General features: G+C 51.4%; 1 protein-coding gene across 5 annotated transcripts in view; it reads right to left on the reverse strand.

Moving 5' to 3' along the window:
- Positions 1–15,700, reverse strand: part of CNTFR (ciliary neurotrophic factor receptor) — a 202,704-nt gene extending 187,004 nt beyond the window's left edge. For 4 of the 5 annotated variants that reach the window (XM_050329562.1, XM_050329561.1, XM_050329559.1 and 1 more), the window contains exons 1-2: positions 15,537–15,640; positions 13,226–13,399 (exon numbers count right to left, since the gene is read on the reverse strand). Coding sequence is in view for 1 of the 5 variants with exons in the window: in XM_050329558.1 (XP_050185515.1) it covers positions 15,537–15,635 (99 nt within the window). In the remaining 4 variants the exon portion in view is untranslated. Of the gene's footprint in view, positions 1–13,225; positions 13,400–15,536 lie in introns of all 5 variants that reach the window. The other variant, XM_050329558.1, reaches the window with a different exon arrangement.
- Positions 15,701–16,053: the final 353 nt, after the last annotated feature.

The following is a 16,053-nucleotide window of genomic DNA, read 5'->3' on the forward strand; positions in this document are numbered from 1 at the left end:
CAGTAGAAACAAACAAACAAACAAATCCAAGCAACTGATTTTCCTGCTGCCCTCTTCTTGCACAGGGACAGATCCAGCTGGGAAAGGACCTCAGTGAGACACCTAGTCCATGTCTTATGTCACAGGAAGGGCTCTTGACCCAGCCACCCCAACAGGCAGGGCTGGAATAAGCAGCACTAGGAGACACTCAGCCTTTTCCAGAAGTCTAGGAGAGGAGCTGGAGCCCCTTGGAGAGAGGAATGCTCAACCAAACAGGAGTCACAGCTTGCAGCAAATTATTTCATGGTGAGCCACTGGCAAAGGTTTCCCAGAGAAGTTGTGGATGCCCCATATCTGGCAGTGTCCAAGGCCAGGCTGGAGCTCTGAGCAACACAGTCTACTGGAAGGTGTCCCTGCCCATGGCAGGGTGGTTGGAACTAGATGGTCTTTAAGGTCCCTTCCAACCCAAACCATTCTATGATTCTGTGTTTTTGCTCTGCAAAGACCAGGGTGAGCCCAGCCTGTAAAGGCTCCAGTGGGTCTCATAGTGCTGTTTGCTGCCAGAGTTGGAGCTTGAAGACAGTACAAGGACATGAGCTCCTTCCCACCACCCCCACCCAGGAGATGCTACCTGGCCTCATATAATCACAGATGTTCAAGAGAGAAGCAAACCACAACAGGGCAGTTGAAGGGACCAGGGGCGCTGTTCTAACCCTGCTTTTGCCCTGCTCACACAGGATGAAGCACTGCTGAATGAGTGCATGGCCAGGTCTATTCACCCGTCTGCCACCACACTGCAGCACTGCTCGAGGAGTACAGGCCACTTCCCTGCTTGGTCCACCATGCATTTGTTTTGTGTTTAAGGCATGGGCAGGTCTTATTTGTAAGATGATGAAATGCTCTGAAGCCTTGCACGTACGTGCCAATTAGATGCTCCAAACCCCACGCTCAGCAGAAGGTCAAGTGTGTGGTGTGCCGTGCTCAGCCACACGCTCCCCATGTCAATCAGGCTCCTCAACAGGATGTCTGAGGAAAACTTGGAACGGCATCCGCCACTTTGCTTTTTTGGTTCACAGGGAACTGGCATGCAATGGAGGGGGGCTAGATATAAATGTTGGGGTTTTTTTGCTTTAAACCAGGGGTTCCAGACATATAAGAGACTCACAACTTCGAGCTGTTTTGATCCAGCCAGCCCCCTCTCTGCCGAGTTCTGTCAGGAGACAGGCACAAAGCACCAATTAAAGACGAGTTATGCTTTTTCTGTCAAGCAAAAAAAGAAAAAGGGGAGGGGGGGAGAGAAGATGATGGGAAGGGGAGAAGAGAAATCCAGCCCCAGAGTCATTTTGCTTTCCAAGCAAGCTGTCAAGGCAGCCCTCTCCCCTCCCCTCTCCCACGGAGGAAGAGCAAAGGAGCACCCGCACGCCTGCTGCAGACGCATGGCATCAGTCATCAGACCACACCATCAGTCACTTCGCACATCAGGCCAAGCCATGCCCTCGCTTTCCCTGGGGCATCTGTCAAAGCCTGTGACAGGGAACAAGAGCAGCAGATTCTTACTGAAGATGGTCTGAGCACAAGCCCCACCAGCTCTGACGACAGGAATCCTCACTTATGGGCAATTAGACTGGAAGAAAAACAAAACAAAGGCAGCAAGGACCCCAGTGCGTTAGATTGGTGTGGCCACGACATCAGTTCAATTCTTCCCTGGTAGAGACATGCACACCCAGCACAAGCATGCAAACACTGCCTGTTCTGCCATATAGGTTACCATGTTTGAGGGCTCCCCGCGCAGCCAGCAGCTCTTCTGGCTCTCAGCCGAGCTCAGGAGAGAGAGCTGAGAGCTTCCCCCATATATTCCACACCACTGCTTGGTTCTAACCAAGGCAACCTGCCATTGCAGCATACTGGCAAGGAACCACAGCATCAGAATGGACACAGCAAGCTCTCCATTAATCTGGGCTAGTACTTCCAACCCCGAATCTACCCTCAACACTTGCAAGCCATTCCCAGATCTCACCCAGCAAGTACCAGTGCTGCAACCGGACAGATTAAGAAGATTACAAAAATAGATCCCTCTGGGCTTTATTGTTGCATATATGACTGAGGAAGACAAATAGCAAGCACAACCACTTCTAAGGTGAAAAAGGACAGGTATTTTAGCACTGCACAGGCACCAACCCCAGCTTTAATATCCTCTTTCCTTAGCGAAGCAGCCTTTGCAGAGCCCGTTAGCGCCGATTAGGGCATCAGCTTCACTCCCACCTCTTCCTTCCTGGGCTTTCTGAAAGCCGCAGCTAATTACAGCAGCAAAGTCACCCGCGGGAGGTAATGCAGCTCTCAGTTCTACAGGGTGGCACCCGTGCTGGGCTGACCACTCCCAGGGAGGGGATACCCTCAGCCACAGGCCAGGGCACAACACACAGCCCAGTCTTCTGGGCAGGATCCACGCCACAATTAGCCCAGAAGAGGAGGGAAGAGCATCTCTATCCCCGTTTAGGTCCGCCTGGGCTGGCGGCACACACTCCCGGCTCGCTAGCGAGATCCCTGCTCATTAGCATGGGGTCACTCAGCTGCAGCAGGGCACAAGCACCACTTGGCTATTGCAACACCACTCACGTCCGCTGCTGTGGAAGTGTTGAATTTCTTTTAAAAGGTCTGAAGCTCTTGGTTTGAATTTAAGGGAGGAAAAAAAAAATCTCACAAAGAATAGAAGCATCTCTGTAAACATATCAGAGGAAAAAAGAAAACGAATCCTTTGAGCCTCTTGACCTTGACAATGTCCTTATAATTACAAGACTATTTATTTTCAGTTAAACCCCAACTATTGAACAGACAGTGTCAAGTTGTTTTTTCCTGAGCAGGTGATTATCCTGCCTGACTAATCTAATGAAAATTATCAGGAGGCTACTGACCTCCTGCTACACACACTAAATAATGCACAAAGCTTCAGGATCAGACAGCCAAATCATAACCCTGCGTTATCTTAATCACTTTCTGTACAGCTCCAGGCCTGTTCCACTCCTGGTTGACTGTGTTATTCCAAATGCTATCTCAGTGGAAACCACAGAAGAGCCAGCCCTGAGAACTGCACAGCAAAAAGTTACCTCCTTAAGATTTATTTTTGTAGAAGACAAGAGCTGCAGAGGCAGATATATTTAGTCTTTAAGCTGCTGTCTGGCTCCTGAGCCTATAGCATGAGGCGGTGGTCCCCAGCACCTGGCTTTGGAAAAAGCAGCGATTTCCTGCTACTTTGATGAAGGGTAAAAGGAAGGCAAGGTCTGAAGAAAGTTGTACACAAAGGGGCTCACTGGTCCAGATACGAAAAGCCACCCTTTGGACTCCATCCTCTCAAAACCTCATCTCAGCCTCCTCCTACAAACAGGGCACCTCTTGAAGGTGCCGCAGCACAGCCAGTGACATGAGAATTACAGTACAGCAAGAGTGCCCAACACTGGGGATTCTCTGTCCCTGGCTCAGGACACACTGCAGGGGCCTGTGGACTTGCAGCAAGGCTGTCCCACTCCTTGCAGTCCCACTCACCTTCAGGAGAGACAAACAAGCGCAGCAGCTGGAAGAGATAAAAGACTACAACTATCAATTAAAGAAGCAAGAACTAAACAAGGAGCCACAAAAAAAAAAGTTATCGCACACTTTCCATACAGCCTCAACATGAACAGCACCCACAGCTAGAGGAACAGATTGCACAGGGGTGACTTGAAGCCTAAAATAAATTTTTTCTTGGGAATCTACAGAGAACTGCGGAAAAACACTGCTAAAGGACCAGGTGACTAATTTTTACACCCCTGCCCCCCACCTTCTCTTCTCTGGTCCCCAGCATGAAACCCCAGCTACAACACCACAGAGCAGACACTCTCTCACCCTTCCAGCCTGGCGTCACTGCTTCACCCTTAGGCAGCCATTGTATGTGGTTCTTCAGACCTCCTGGTAGAGGAGCTCCTAGTTTACCTCACTGCCACAGCCAGGAGCTTCACCTTACAAACTGCCCCCAGCCTCAGCAGCCTGCTCCTGCCCTTCATTCTCTCCCCATCCTCAAAACACCTGATTTATCCTCCCACCTTGGATGCCATGGGTCTTGAGTCACTTTTCTCCATATGGGAGGGTGCTAAGCAAGATACATGTGAACAGCATTCCTCATCTTTTAAATGGCCAATTCCTCCCCTCCTATACAGCCTTTCAGAAGAAAAGGGGTAAACAGTCTCCTCTAAAGTAAGCAGAAAAAAAGACCCAAGGTGAGGTTAGGTGTAAGGGAAGAGGGAGCAGGAGGAAGCAGAGAGAGACAGGCAGGAAATAGCACAAGATTCAGCTTTGGGAAAATACCAGCTAACACATGCAAGGAAAATGATCCATAGCAGAGATATTCAAAGGGAAGCAGAAATCTGGGAAAAATTAATGTCCACAGCAGCAAGTGTGGGGGCACAGCGAGCAGGCAGGCTTTCAAACTGAGCACTGTTGAGGCAGAAGCTTTACCTAGGGCACAACCCAAATCTGCAGTCAGGAGGATTTTGCCCTATGGCTCTGTGGACGTGGCTGTGCCCAAGGGTATCTCCAGAGAGATGATCCTGAGCCCCATGGAGCCCAGTCACACCATCCGGACATGGTATGACTAAAAAGATTAACTGGCCAGGACTCAGCAAAAGGAGAGGTCCTTTGTTTTTCTTTACAGTTTTAAAGAGCTGCTGTTGCTGAGGCATCTGAACTACTTCTGGAAGGAGTTAGAACAATAATGAAATCCCTCCATTTCCTAGTCTGGGTGACAAAAGCAACCTTGGGTTTCTCTGGTCATTGAAGCCAACACTGTAATTTCTTGTGTCACACAGCCTTGCTCTGTCCACATGCACTGCCTTTGCCCTTAAAAGCCAAGATGCAGCTCAGTTCATGTCTCTGCTGTCTAGCAGCTGCCTGGGCATGTCTGGGGTTGCAAGAGGGTCACTGGCTGGGTTAAATTGGCATCACTCCACTGAGTTATGTGGGACCCTCTGGAACTGCCACCGTTGCTGAAAAATGCTGCTCAGGGACAGCTGAGATAGCTCCCATCAGGGTCTGGTGACTATAAAGCGGGAGGTGAGAGCCTGGCAAAAGCCAGTGAGCTACAGCTGCCTCAGGATTGACTTTATCATCATGACTGGTCAGAGAGGACGCTTGGACAAGAGGAGGGGATGGATTTAAAAACATACAGCACAAAGCACTGAAAAATGCTCCAAGGACTAAAGCTGGAACTGGCTCCTGGTACTGGGACCAAGGGATGGCTCTGGCTCCAGCTCCAGCATTTGCAGCCACCCCTGGCTCCCTGTTCCAGAGCATGGGGAACACCATCCTCTTCTCGTGCAGGAAACAGGCACTAAGCCTTCTCTTTCACACAGTGGGAGAAGGTTGTGACTGCCTAGGAGAGACTGCGACACACCAGAGCTTGCAAATGCATGTTCTGGGGAGGCTTCTCCACTCCCCAAGCTGACTTCCAGCTGGAGACACGTGTCTGTGCTTGTCCCCAAGGCAGACAACAGCAATAGAGGCATCCTCTGGTGCCAGTCCCCGCCAGCAGAGCATGGCAAAGCATTAGAGTGACAGCCTCCAGGGACACAGGAGCAATTTACTCACCACATACGGACAAGTGCTCCCCTTCCTTGCTGAAATCCATCGGGCGAGACACTGATTAGTGTCACTCATCCTGGCTGTCTCAAGGCAGACACCCAGCCTGCTGGGACTCTGCTGAGAGCCCACCAGCTCACTGCACGCATGCTTGCCTCTAAGGCCTAGGTCAGATGTAGGCTTAAGGAGGAGGAAAGGATTGCATGCGAGTCCCTGCCATTACCCTCTCCATCCCAGCAACTCTTTTCCAGAGCAAGACCAGGCTCTGTCTTCTGCTTTTAAACACCCACCACTAGCCCATTCCAGAATGGCCTGATCAACAGGGGAAAGGAAAGATAAAATCTGTTTCTCTTCATACATCTACCAGCAGAGCTGTTGTTCTGGCTCCCATGTCACTGCCAGTGACAGTGGAGGCAGGAGGAAATCAGATGGACTCCTCCAAGGCAGGATTGGAGCAGGGTGACCTGTTGCTGGGCCAGCACTTAAGAGAAAAGCATCTTCAGCTTGACAGCTCAGCAAATTTGATCTGAAACTGGCAAGAAAGAAAAATTGTAAAGTCTTCAAATGTCATCTCAGGGTCTTGACTGCCAGAAGCACTGCAGACAGACAGACGGATAAGCACAGTGCTGCACAGAGAGCCAGATGCCCTACTTTGGTCTACTCAAGTATTTACTAATGTGTCCCACAGTGGCATGAGCTGTTAGCAACTCACAAAATCTGGTTTTCTGCCACCAACTCTGTTCTAGGACCTCAAGGAAATCCCAATGCCACTCCAAGTTTCAGTTTCCTCTTTGCAGGCAATGATGCTTCCCTGTAACCCCAGGTGGTGGCAAAGTTAAAGGCTGACCCTGGCAATGCCCTATAGCTAGCAACCTTGGGGAACCCTCCAAGCCTAAATGCACGAAGTGCAGAAAGTCAAACCCTTACTTTGGGTCAAGACCCAAAGACAGGCCAGAACAATTCCTTGTTGTGAGAAGCAAAGTCAAAATCATCGATGCATGTCCTTTGCCATTGGTTCTTCTGACCTGGGCAAGTCATGTCTTCTCCTTCTTTCCTCTTCCAGCACTGGGGACACAGTGAATCCATCAGTGCACACCTGGCTCTCTGCTGTGCATAAGACAGCCCTGCTTGTTAAAAAACCCCAGCACTGGCTGGCCTGACTGCAGGTTAAGATGTACCAAAACTAGGAAGCACAAATACTGCATGCCCCTGAAGTCAAGGACCCACCATGGCTGTTGGGGAAGTTACTCATCATCCTTCCTCTGCAGATGAACAAGCCAGTGGCTGATGCAGAGCAAGGAGGGCTGGGTGACAGCAAATGTGTCTGGACAGCAATTGTGTCTGTCTAGAAAAAGCACTGCACACAGTGGGGATACCAAGCATTGATGATCGCCCTTCCAGTCCCCGTCCCATCTAAGCGAGCTCCAAGAACATGGTGCGTCTCAGCATTGCTGTGAGAGGGCAACACTCACAAAACAGGAGCCCAACAAGCAGGGTGTACCAATGGGAAATGGTTAATAGTAGTTGGCTGGACTTCTGGAGAATTAATACCTTCACTGGGAGTCCTCAGGTGCATGCTTGGGATGTCCTGCAACACCTCGGTTTCACAGAGCTAAAACTGCACCTTCTCCTGGCAAAACAGCTCCAACTGCAGCCAAAAAGGAGGACCCTACAAAACATTCTGGCACTTGGGACATGACAGGCATGCCCCACCAAAAGGGCAAGGGGTTTCTGCTAGGTGGCATAGCACATCTGTGGCATGGTCAAAAATATGGTCCTGCCAAAATGCTTCGTCTTGCACAGATTTCAGCATTAGCTGGTGCTCTTTGCACTGTTATAGCACTTACTTTCATGCACGAAATAAAAACTAGACTTGCCAACATACCAATGGGCCTGTCAAACTAATCATGTTAGGAGGACTGGAAACACAACAGCAGCAAGAGCCGGCCCCTGGTCCAGAGCACTTGTAGAAATCATGCATCCAGGAGATGGAAAAGCCTCTGTCATTCCCGGAACCAGGTCAATAAAAGCACAGACAACTCCATCCAGGGAGAGACTTTTTTTATGAATTACAAGAAAGAGCAGCTTCAGCTCCTCCAGCTGCAAATAGGTGGACAGGCAAAAAGAGCCGGCACGGAAACGTGTCTGTGCAACACGTGTGGGCAATCGGCCGCCCTGCACATGGCCAGGATATGGGACAAGAGGAAACCACTCCGAACTGAGCTGGGAAAAACAGCATCAGCAGCTCAGCGTGATTTTTCCCACCCCCACCAGCCGGGCTCCCAAATCCAACAGCCTCCCACCCATATGGGTGTCTGGCGTGCCGGGGAGAGACAACAGGCTAGACAAGGATTTCAAAGCTGAGGCATCCCAGGCAGCATTAAGTGGCCTCAGATTCAGGGAGCGAGAACAACCCACCCTTTGGGCAACAAAAATATCCAAAATACACTTCATCCAGGTGCCTCAAGAACAAAGCAGTCCCCTCCCCAAACCCACAGTTATCTGTGGGTGCACTTTACTATAATGCTGCTATTTCTGGAGCTCTTCATTAAGTGAGAAGCCCAGAGGACTGGACAGAGCTTTTTTTGATCGAATTTCAGAGCAGCAGCAGCCTTTTGTTCTCTATCCTTCTTTTTAACATATTTATTTTTCAAGCCCTTAGTTCAGTTGCACAGAGGAGGGTAAATCACACACTGGTTGAAGTCTGGCACAGGCTGCCTGCCCTTTGCATCTGAGAACCACCTCTAACCACAGGAGAGGATGTGTCCTCATTATCACCAGCATTTTTTAGGCCCTAGACAAAAGGACCATCGTGCAGAGTGTACCTGTGGTACAAGCAGATATAAGATTGTTTTATTATACAGGTTGCTTTATTAATTTCACAACCAAATCTCATGCCTTGCCCCAGGGTACCCAACCCATCTGTGCTGATCAGCTTGTGAAGCTCCAGCAAAGGGAGTTCCCCATCCATCACTTATAACATGGCACCCTAAAATGCAGTGTGCCCCCCTGCAGCACTGGGAGACCATAGCATCAGCCTGGAGTAGGGATAGCTGTATGGGTCAGCACTGCGTGGCAGAGTCCTGCAAGTTACTACACCCAGTTTCCAAGTTAATTTCATATGTATTCCAGAGTCTGGGAAAGCCACGAGAGACCATGAGAATCGGGAAAATACCAGGCTGCAACTTTGTGAACAAAATGAATTCACTAGCTTAACACCCACATAATTAAAAGCAGGCTCATCCCTCGGTAACTGTTAGCACGGGGATGTGCCTGGTTGTGTGTTTGCTTTCAGAGGCAGGCAGTACTACCTACAAAAGCTCAGGGTCACCAGCCCCTTCGCAGAGTCAGGCTGCTCACGGTACAGAGGAAACACACAGGGAATATCCTTGCCCTGAGGATCTCCATTTCTTCCCATTGAAACAGGAGTAACAGTATCTCCTTCCTGCAGTGAAGGTCTGAGCCACCCACTGCTTCTCTCTCCTGGCAATTCAGAGGGCTCTGACAGCAACGGGGACCTCAATCCTAATAGAGGACAGAACACTTTTGCTCACAGGTGCTAGGAATGACAACAGACCCTGTTCTTCACACTCATCCACCAGCCAACTCCCTGGATCTACCTGGCTCCCACTGGCTCTTAGCACCACTGGTGGGAATGGGCAACTCATACTGTCCTCTCCTCACAGTGCAGACTGAACCAACTCAGAAAATACCAATGGTGTCAATGAATAAAGAACAGGGAGTGAGAGCAGTCCCAGAGGAACCAAACCCCAGCCCCTCCTCTCACAGGGGCACCAACCATCCACCACCCAGGTTTGGTCCAGTGGAGGTCCAGGCTGCAAGCTGCTTCTAGCACTAGGTTAAAGCCTTCCCAGCAGCCTTTCACTCAGAGAGGATTTCTTGTATCACTTCCCGCACCAGTTCTCCCCTCACAGGGTGTGTTGCATAGTATTTAAATACAACCAGGTCCGGGCAAGCCAGAGTTCAGTTGATCCCATGTCCCCTCTGTCAGGCAGTGCTAAGAAAGGGGTCACGATTCCTCCACCAGCTGTTAGTACGGCATCACTTATTGCAGACCCTTACAGTCTTCCTCCTCCAGCCTCCCCCAGGCAGGGAGCAGCAGAAAGTGAATCCCCGGAGAAAAGAGAGAGATTTCCCACATAATGGGCACCGGTATTAATTCTTCCAACTGCTGCAGCTTTTCTTTCACTCTGTGATTTTATGAGCATCACTCGATGTTGGCAGTTGCCCCGGAGGGCATCACAAGTCACCTGAAAGGATAACAGCTTCTTCCAGCACCGGCACCGAGCTGCCTCTGAGACAGAAGGCGGCAGCTCCGGCCATGCGTGGCCACCCTGACCAGACAGCTCGCAGCCACGATGCCGGATCAGCAGTGCCTCGAGAGGGCTTCGATGACATCTTTAGGGTGTCACGGCTAATTAGAGCCCTGACTATACCCTCTAATTAGGTAACACTTTCAGACAAATCACCCTGTCCTCTTCAAACCATGTCACGCCTTCAGAAACGATCCCTAATTGACTTAAAAGTAAACTCGCCACTTCTCTCCGGACCTCCTTCCACTTCACAAGGCATTTCAAAATAAATAAACCCCTGCTTCTCAGTCCTGTCTCAGAAACCAGCTGGGGAACTGCCCTTACATCCGTACAGGCGCACACCTGCACAGCCTGACAGAAAACCTCCATCAGAGGCATAAAGCAAATGCACTGACGCAGCAGCAGCATCGTCCTCCTCTGATCTCTCGTTTCTAGCCATCCTAGTGCTACGTTCAACAACAGTCAGCAAAGCTTTTTCTCGGAGAACAGGAGTGTTTGCGATGCGTCAGTGTCCTACTAAAAATATTGCCCGGGGGCTTGTGAGAGCAGCAGTGCTCCAGCAAAGAAGCCTGGTAGCTGGCAACAGAAGGCATTAAAAAAAACCCTAACCATTTAGAAATTAATATGCCAGAATGTTATCAAGCATCAACATTGCAATCCAGAAGCTCGAGTTCTGTTTTCATTAGGTAATGACTAAACTGAAACGATCCAAATGTTTTCAGTTTCCCACTAGCACAAAATTTTAAGTAGATAGCCAAAAAAAAAAAAAACCAACAAAAAAACCACCCAAACCAAACAACCCACGATCATAACTGCAAACATGATGAACAAAAACTATCAAAATTCATAGAACATAAATATTGAGCCCTTGCAAGCCTTATAGAGAACAATGTCTCTTTATTTGCTTTCCGTAAGGTTTGTTATAACAAGAGAGAAAGACTCCAATATACAGTGTTTTAATATATATACACGCATTCACAGCTGGAATAATAGATTTTAGGGACAGCGGACAATATTACAGCTGAACATATGCAGAAATGCATAAACACACCTTCAAAAACATGTTCTTTGCACCCCACCCAGATATATACATGGACACATGTATAATACACACACACAGAGAAACACACACACACAATGTTTCAGAACGATCAGAACCATTCATTAAATCAGACTCTCTAAAGTTTCTGCTGCTTTGGGAAAACATGACCCCGAATAGACATCACACATGAACTCAACAACCAGCAGAAAATGAAACCGTAATACACTGCACCTTGAAAGCCAGCCCTGAACCTAACTTAATCCCTGCTCTGGACAATGCCTCTGGAGAGGCATTAAAACCATGCTAGGTGTTTTCCTGGATTTCCCAGATTCCCTGGAGATCCCCTGGCACTCTGGCTGCAACCATCTCCTCGCTTCGGAGGTGTTTCTGGCTGAGCGCTCCCATCCTTACTTCTGCTGCTCCCACGGTCAGTGACAGGCAGATCCAGTGGAGCACCGTACAGAGACCTGTCTCCTGCCCTGGCAGCAGGACTAGTTACCTGGGGCAGCTCTTGCTGTTTAACACTCAGAATCCTACAAAACGTGCAGGGGAAGGATGTACGGGGCTTGAAGGGTCAAGAGCAGCTTTGCATCTTCCTTTCCCATCCCCAACAAAGGAATTCCAGCAGATCTCGTGCCCCCTAGTGTCATCCTAGTGAACGGACCGACACCGGGCACCACCAAGCACCGGGTACCACCTGGCCCAGGCTGTGCCCTCGCCTGTCCCACAGTGAAGCTGGCACCATGTCCTGCTGGTATCCAGATCATAGTTAAGTGCCCTTTCCAACAGTTCACGGGAAGGGCAGTGTGAGTTTGCTGGCCCTCCCCAGCACTCCTGGGCAGCAATAGCCCACTGAGTGTCCCCATGCCCAGCACAGTGCCACCTCTGTTCTGCTCTGGAGGAACCTTGTCGAGGTCTGCCCCACCAGCAGATAGCCCAAACGGTGTCCCTGGCGAGGGGCCAAGAGGAGGAGGCAAAGAGCATCTGCAATGGACACTGTCCAGAATACAGCTCCTCCTAAAAATAGATGGACCCTGGAAGGACACAGCCCTTCCAGGAAATGGGAATGCTCCCATGGTTGGAGGTCAGGGTTTGGGATGATAAAACTTCAAAGTGCATGAATGCAAGACACCACTGCCTTTGCTTCTCTGTTTCCTCCCTCTGAGAGCACCTGTGGCATCCAAGCTCTGGCCATGAGCATGAAGAGCAATGCACAAAGCAAGCCTAGAACCCAGCAAGCCTGCTCTGACCAAATGACAAGATCCAGCATCTCCTAGGAAAATGCCCATGCTGACTGCAACACTAATGAGTGCAACAGGGACCAGACCCTGCATACCAAGCACCTAAACATGAGGTGTGTGCTGGAAAGAAGCACAGGAAACATGCATGCCTCAGTTTCCCCATCCATCCAGCTTGCCCTTGACGCACCTTGCCCTCTCTTATTTTGTTCATCCCTCCTGTTCAACTGTTAGTTCTTGTAGGAAGAGGCATCCCAGGGACAGCGCCTAGACCACCAGCCCCTTTCAGAATCTGCTAGCAGCACGCAAGCAAAACCTCAGCAAGCCATCACCAAAATTTGGAGGAATTCTCCCCAGGGCACTGACCTGGGTATGCTGCTTTCTTCTGCAACACCGAGCAGGGACTATAGGTTAGAATAATGGGGAAGTAACTCAGTTCAGTGCTGACAAAGCATCACAAGCCCCAGCGGGGTGGGAGGGGAGGAGGTGTCCTTCCCTCACACTGCCATGCCTGGTATACATCATGTTTAGGGCCAGGCATACGTCACCGACACAAAATGGACAAATTGGAGGGATTTCAGAAAAACGAGTGACAAAAATGATCAGGAGGCAGAGGGGATTGATTTACAAGGGGAGATTAAAAGAGCTGCGATCAGTCTTGCTGGGCTGAGCAAGTACTGACTGCAAGAAGCAGTTGGATGCTAATCTGCAAATGGGATGAAAACAATATGGGAAGGAATAATTTAGTACCTTCATCAGTACTGGGATGAAATGGGGGGGAACTCAGGGCTGAGCAGGCAGGCAAAACAAAAAATAAATCCCAAACCAATGCAAAAACTCCTTTCCTAGTTATGCATGACTGTCTCCACCAAAACACACAAAGTCCCCAAAACTCCTTCTACCTAGGAAAAGGACCCTTGGGAGCAACTAAGCCTAAGAAGGTGTGCATGCACACACACACACGTGCACAAACACACACATGCACACACACACACATGCACAGCCCTTTCCCACCCCTGACTCACACTCAGGAACGCAGCAGGGCCGCCACGATAACCGGAGAGGATGGAGGCTTCACGCTTGCAGGAAAGCAGTGGAGAGCGAAGGCTAAAGCTGCCGGGAGCGGTGGGAAGGTCCCCGCAGAAGGATGCTTTTGCACTCCCGGGTCTTCACAGGGGGAAAGGTGCTGAGATGGCTTCCTGCAAAGTGGCAGGAGTGAGCTCAGCTGCGAGCACTCAGATATTTACACACAAACAGCACATTACTCAGCAACTCCCATTTGTCAGGCGTAATGGCAGCGGCAGCAATAATAAACGACAGAGCTGAGAGACAGGCTCCCCAGGCACACACCCAGCCCCAGCATGAGCTGGAGCAGGATGCATTCCTTCAGCTTGCAGGGAATTAACTGAAAGTGGCCAGGAGCTGGGGCTTGCACCCACAAAACTCCTGCTGCTGGCTTCAGAGAGTAAGCCACATCTCCAAAAGCTAAGCCTTGGCTGCACCGTTATTTGTATGTGTATGTGCATCACAAGATTTGTGGCTCTGAGGGGTAACAGGGCTTCTTCTTCCCAAGTCCAGGAAGTGCTGAGCACCTTCCACAGGGATGGGGAGGGGGATGCAGTGTCCTGACAGGATCAGGTCCTCTCGGGGTAAATCAGACAAAAGATAATGCACGATCATTAGATCATGGCTTGGCCTGCTCTGAAAACAAGCTCTGATAAACTTACCCTAAAGGGCTGTTGCAAAGAAGTCTGCCAGGCACGAGGTTCTCATTTCCAAAGCTCACCCTGCCTTGGGAAACTATACCCTCTGCAGTGAGCCCCAGAGAGCTCTGGTCCCAGGACCTGGTCCCAGTGAAATGCTTGGTGAGACACGAGCATCACTTGCACATCTCCAGATCTCATGGCAAAGCTCTAACTCCTCATGGAGGGGCAGGGCTCGGAGCCGGGAGCAAGAAAGGCTGCTCCCATATATTTGCACATTTTGCAGGAAGCAGCAGAGTCCGTGCCTCGCTGCCTGCACACAGAGCCGGTGGGACCAGCAGCAACATGTGCGGATCCTGTCCCTCACAGAAGTACACAACATGGTGCATTGAGAGCAGGCATAGTCAGAGTTAAATTAGCTAAATCCGAGCAGAAGTTAGCAAGTTCCTAAGCAAAAAGCCATCAGAGGAAAGGTCCTCCTTGACTATCCCACAAATTAAAACACAAAGAGATGAGAAAAAGAAATCAAACAGTTTTGCAGGCAATCCCCTTTCTGCAACCTATGCTCTGTATAGATCCTACACGTATGTCCATAAGCATGGGGTGGGGAAGGATAAGAAAGTGAAGAAGTGCTGATCGTTATACCAAAAAAGTTCAGTAGTTAAAGAAACAATTGCCAGAGGAGCCAGGGAAGCCAGAACATGCAGACCTGCTTCTGTTCCCTGTGAAGGCAGCACAAATTGGCTCACGAGCTGATTGGAGTCACAACTCGTTTTTAATATTGCAGTGGGGGAAGTCACCAAGATGTGGAAATGTCAGGGAGTTTTGTGCAGCAAAGGGATCGGTGTGTATTATGCAGTTCTGGAAAGCAGCTCTCGTACTCACGCTCGGGATGAACTGCATGCCTAGCCCGGGGAGAGCAGTTCCCCGGAAGAGCCATGCAGACGCTTTTTGTATAAAATCACACTATCCCTTCAGAAAAAACCTAAAATAACTAAATTTAAAATATCAGCACTGCCACAGCACAGAAAATGCAGGTTGAGCCTTTGGAGAGACGGAGAAGAAGCCTGCTCTCCCGCCCAGAAAATCCACGGGCTCCGGTTTACAAAGAGCCGCCCCGCAGCCCGGGCTCCAGCCCCGTGCGCTGCCGCAGGGAGGGCTCATCCCTCCCAGCCCTCAACCTGATGCCGGCCGCGATGCCGACCCCACCGGGCAGGAGACGGGGGTTCTGGCCGCGCCGCCCCGCCTCGGAGCCGCTGCCCCGGAGGGTGCGGGGCCGCCCCGCTCCCCTGCCCACCATCCCACCCCGCCGGGAACACAAGCACGGCGGAGCAGGAAAGTAAGTTGCCCAAATTGTTTCCTCGCAGCGGGTGGACGCGCGGCCCACGGCGGGGCGCGGACACGCGCGGGCGCACTGGGGAAAGGTGCGCGGCTGCGGGGCGGGAGCGAACACCAGACCGGGGGCGAATGCGGGGGAAGAAACCGTTCCCCCCCGCCTTTCTTTCCGCCTCCCTCGGCGACCGGGCACCGGGGCTCGCCTCCGCTGACCCCCGCGCCTGCCCGCCGCCTCCCCTGTCCCGTGGGTGGGGGTACACCCCGTGCCGCCCATCGGCCCCTGCCCCCCGGTACTCACGGCGCCCTCCGTGCCGCCGCTCCCGGCACTACCCCATGCAACCACCGGCTGCTTCTGCACCGGCTCGGGGGCTATAAGCTCTTTTAAACTCCAGCACATAACCCATGTGACCGCAGAAGCCACTGGTAAGGAGCGCCGGGGAGCCAGCGATGAGCTCAGCCCGCACCCCCCGGCACAGCGCCGGGGACGCGCTCCCGGCCCCGCCGCGCCGCGCGCGCCCGCACACACACACACAGACACACACCCACCCCCCGTGCTCACGAATACACACACACATCCACACGCATCCACCGACACGCACACCCCACCACCACCACACACCGGCCCACGCCCCGGCGGACACACCGCCTTTCCCTCCCCACGGATGCTGAGCCCGGAGGGAGGCACCGCACACACGCGCGCCCCACCAGCGCCCGTGCGAATGCCCGCTCGTGAAAGCGCCGTGGGGATGGAGCCCCCACGCACACACAGTGGTCCCCACAAGTCGTCCCCCTCCCCCCTCGTCGGAGATGCTGCC

The sequence above is a fragment of the Myiozetetes cayanensis genome, unplaced genomic scaffold, assembly GCF_022539395.1.
Source record: "Myiozetetes cayanensis isolate MyiCay16 unplaced genomic scaffold, myiCay2020 scf4, whole genome shotgun sequence".
Classification (NCBI taxonomy): Eukaryota; Metazoa; Chordata; class Aves; order Passeriformes; family Tyrannidae; genus Myiozetetes; species Myiozetetes cayanensis.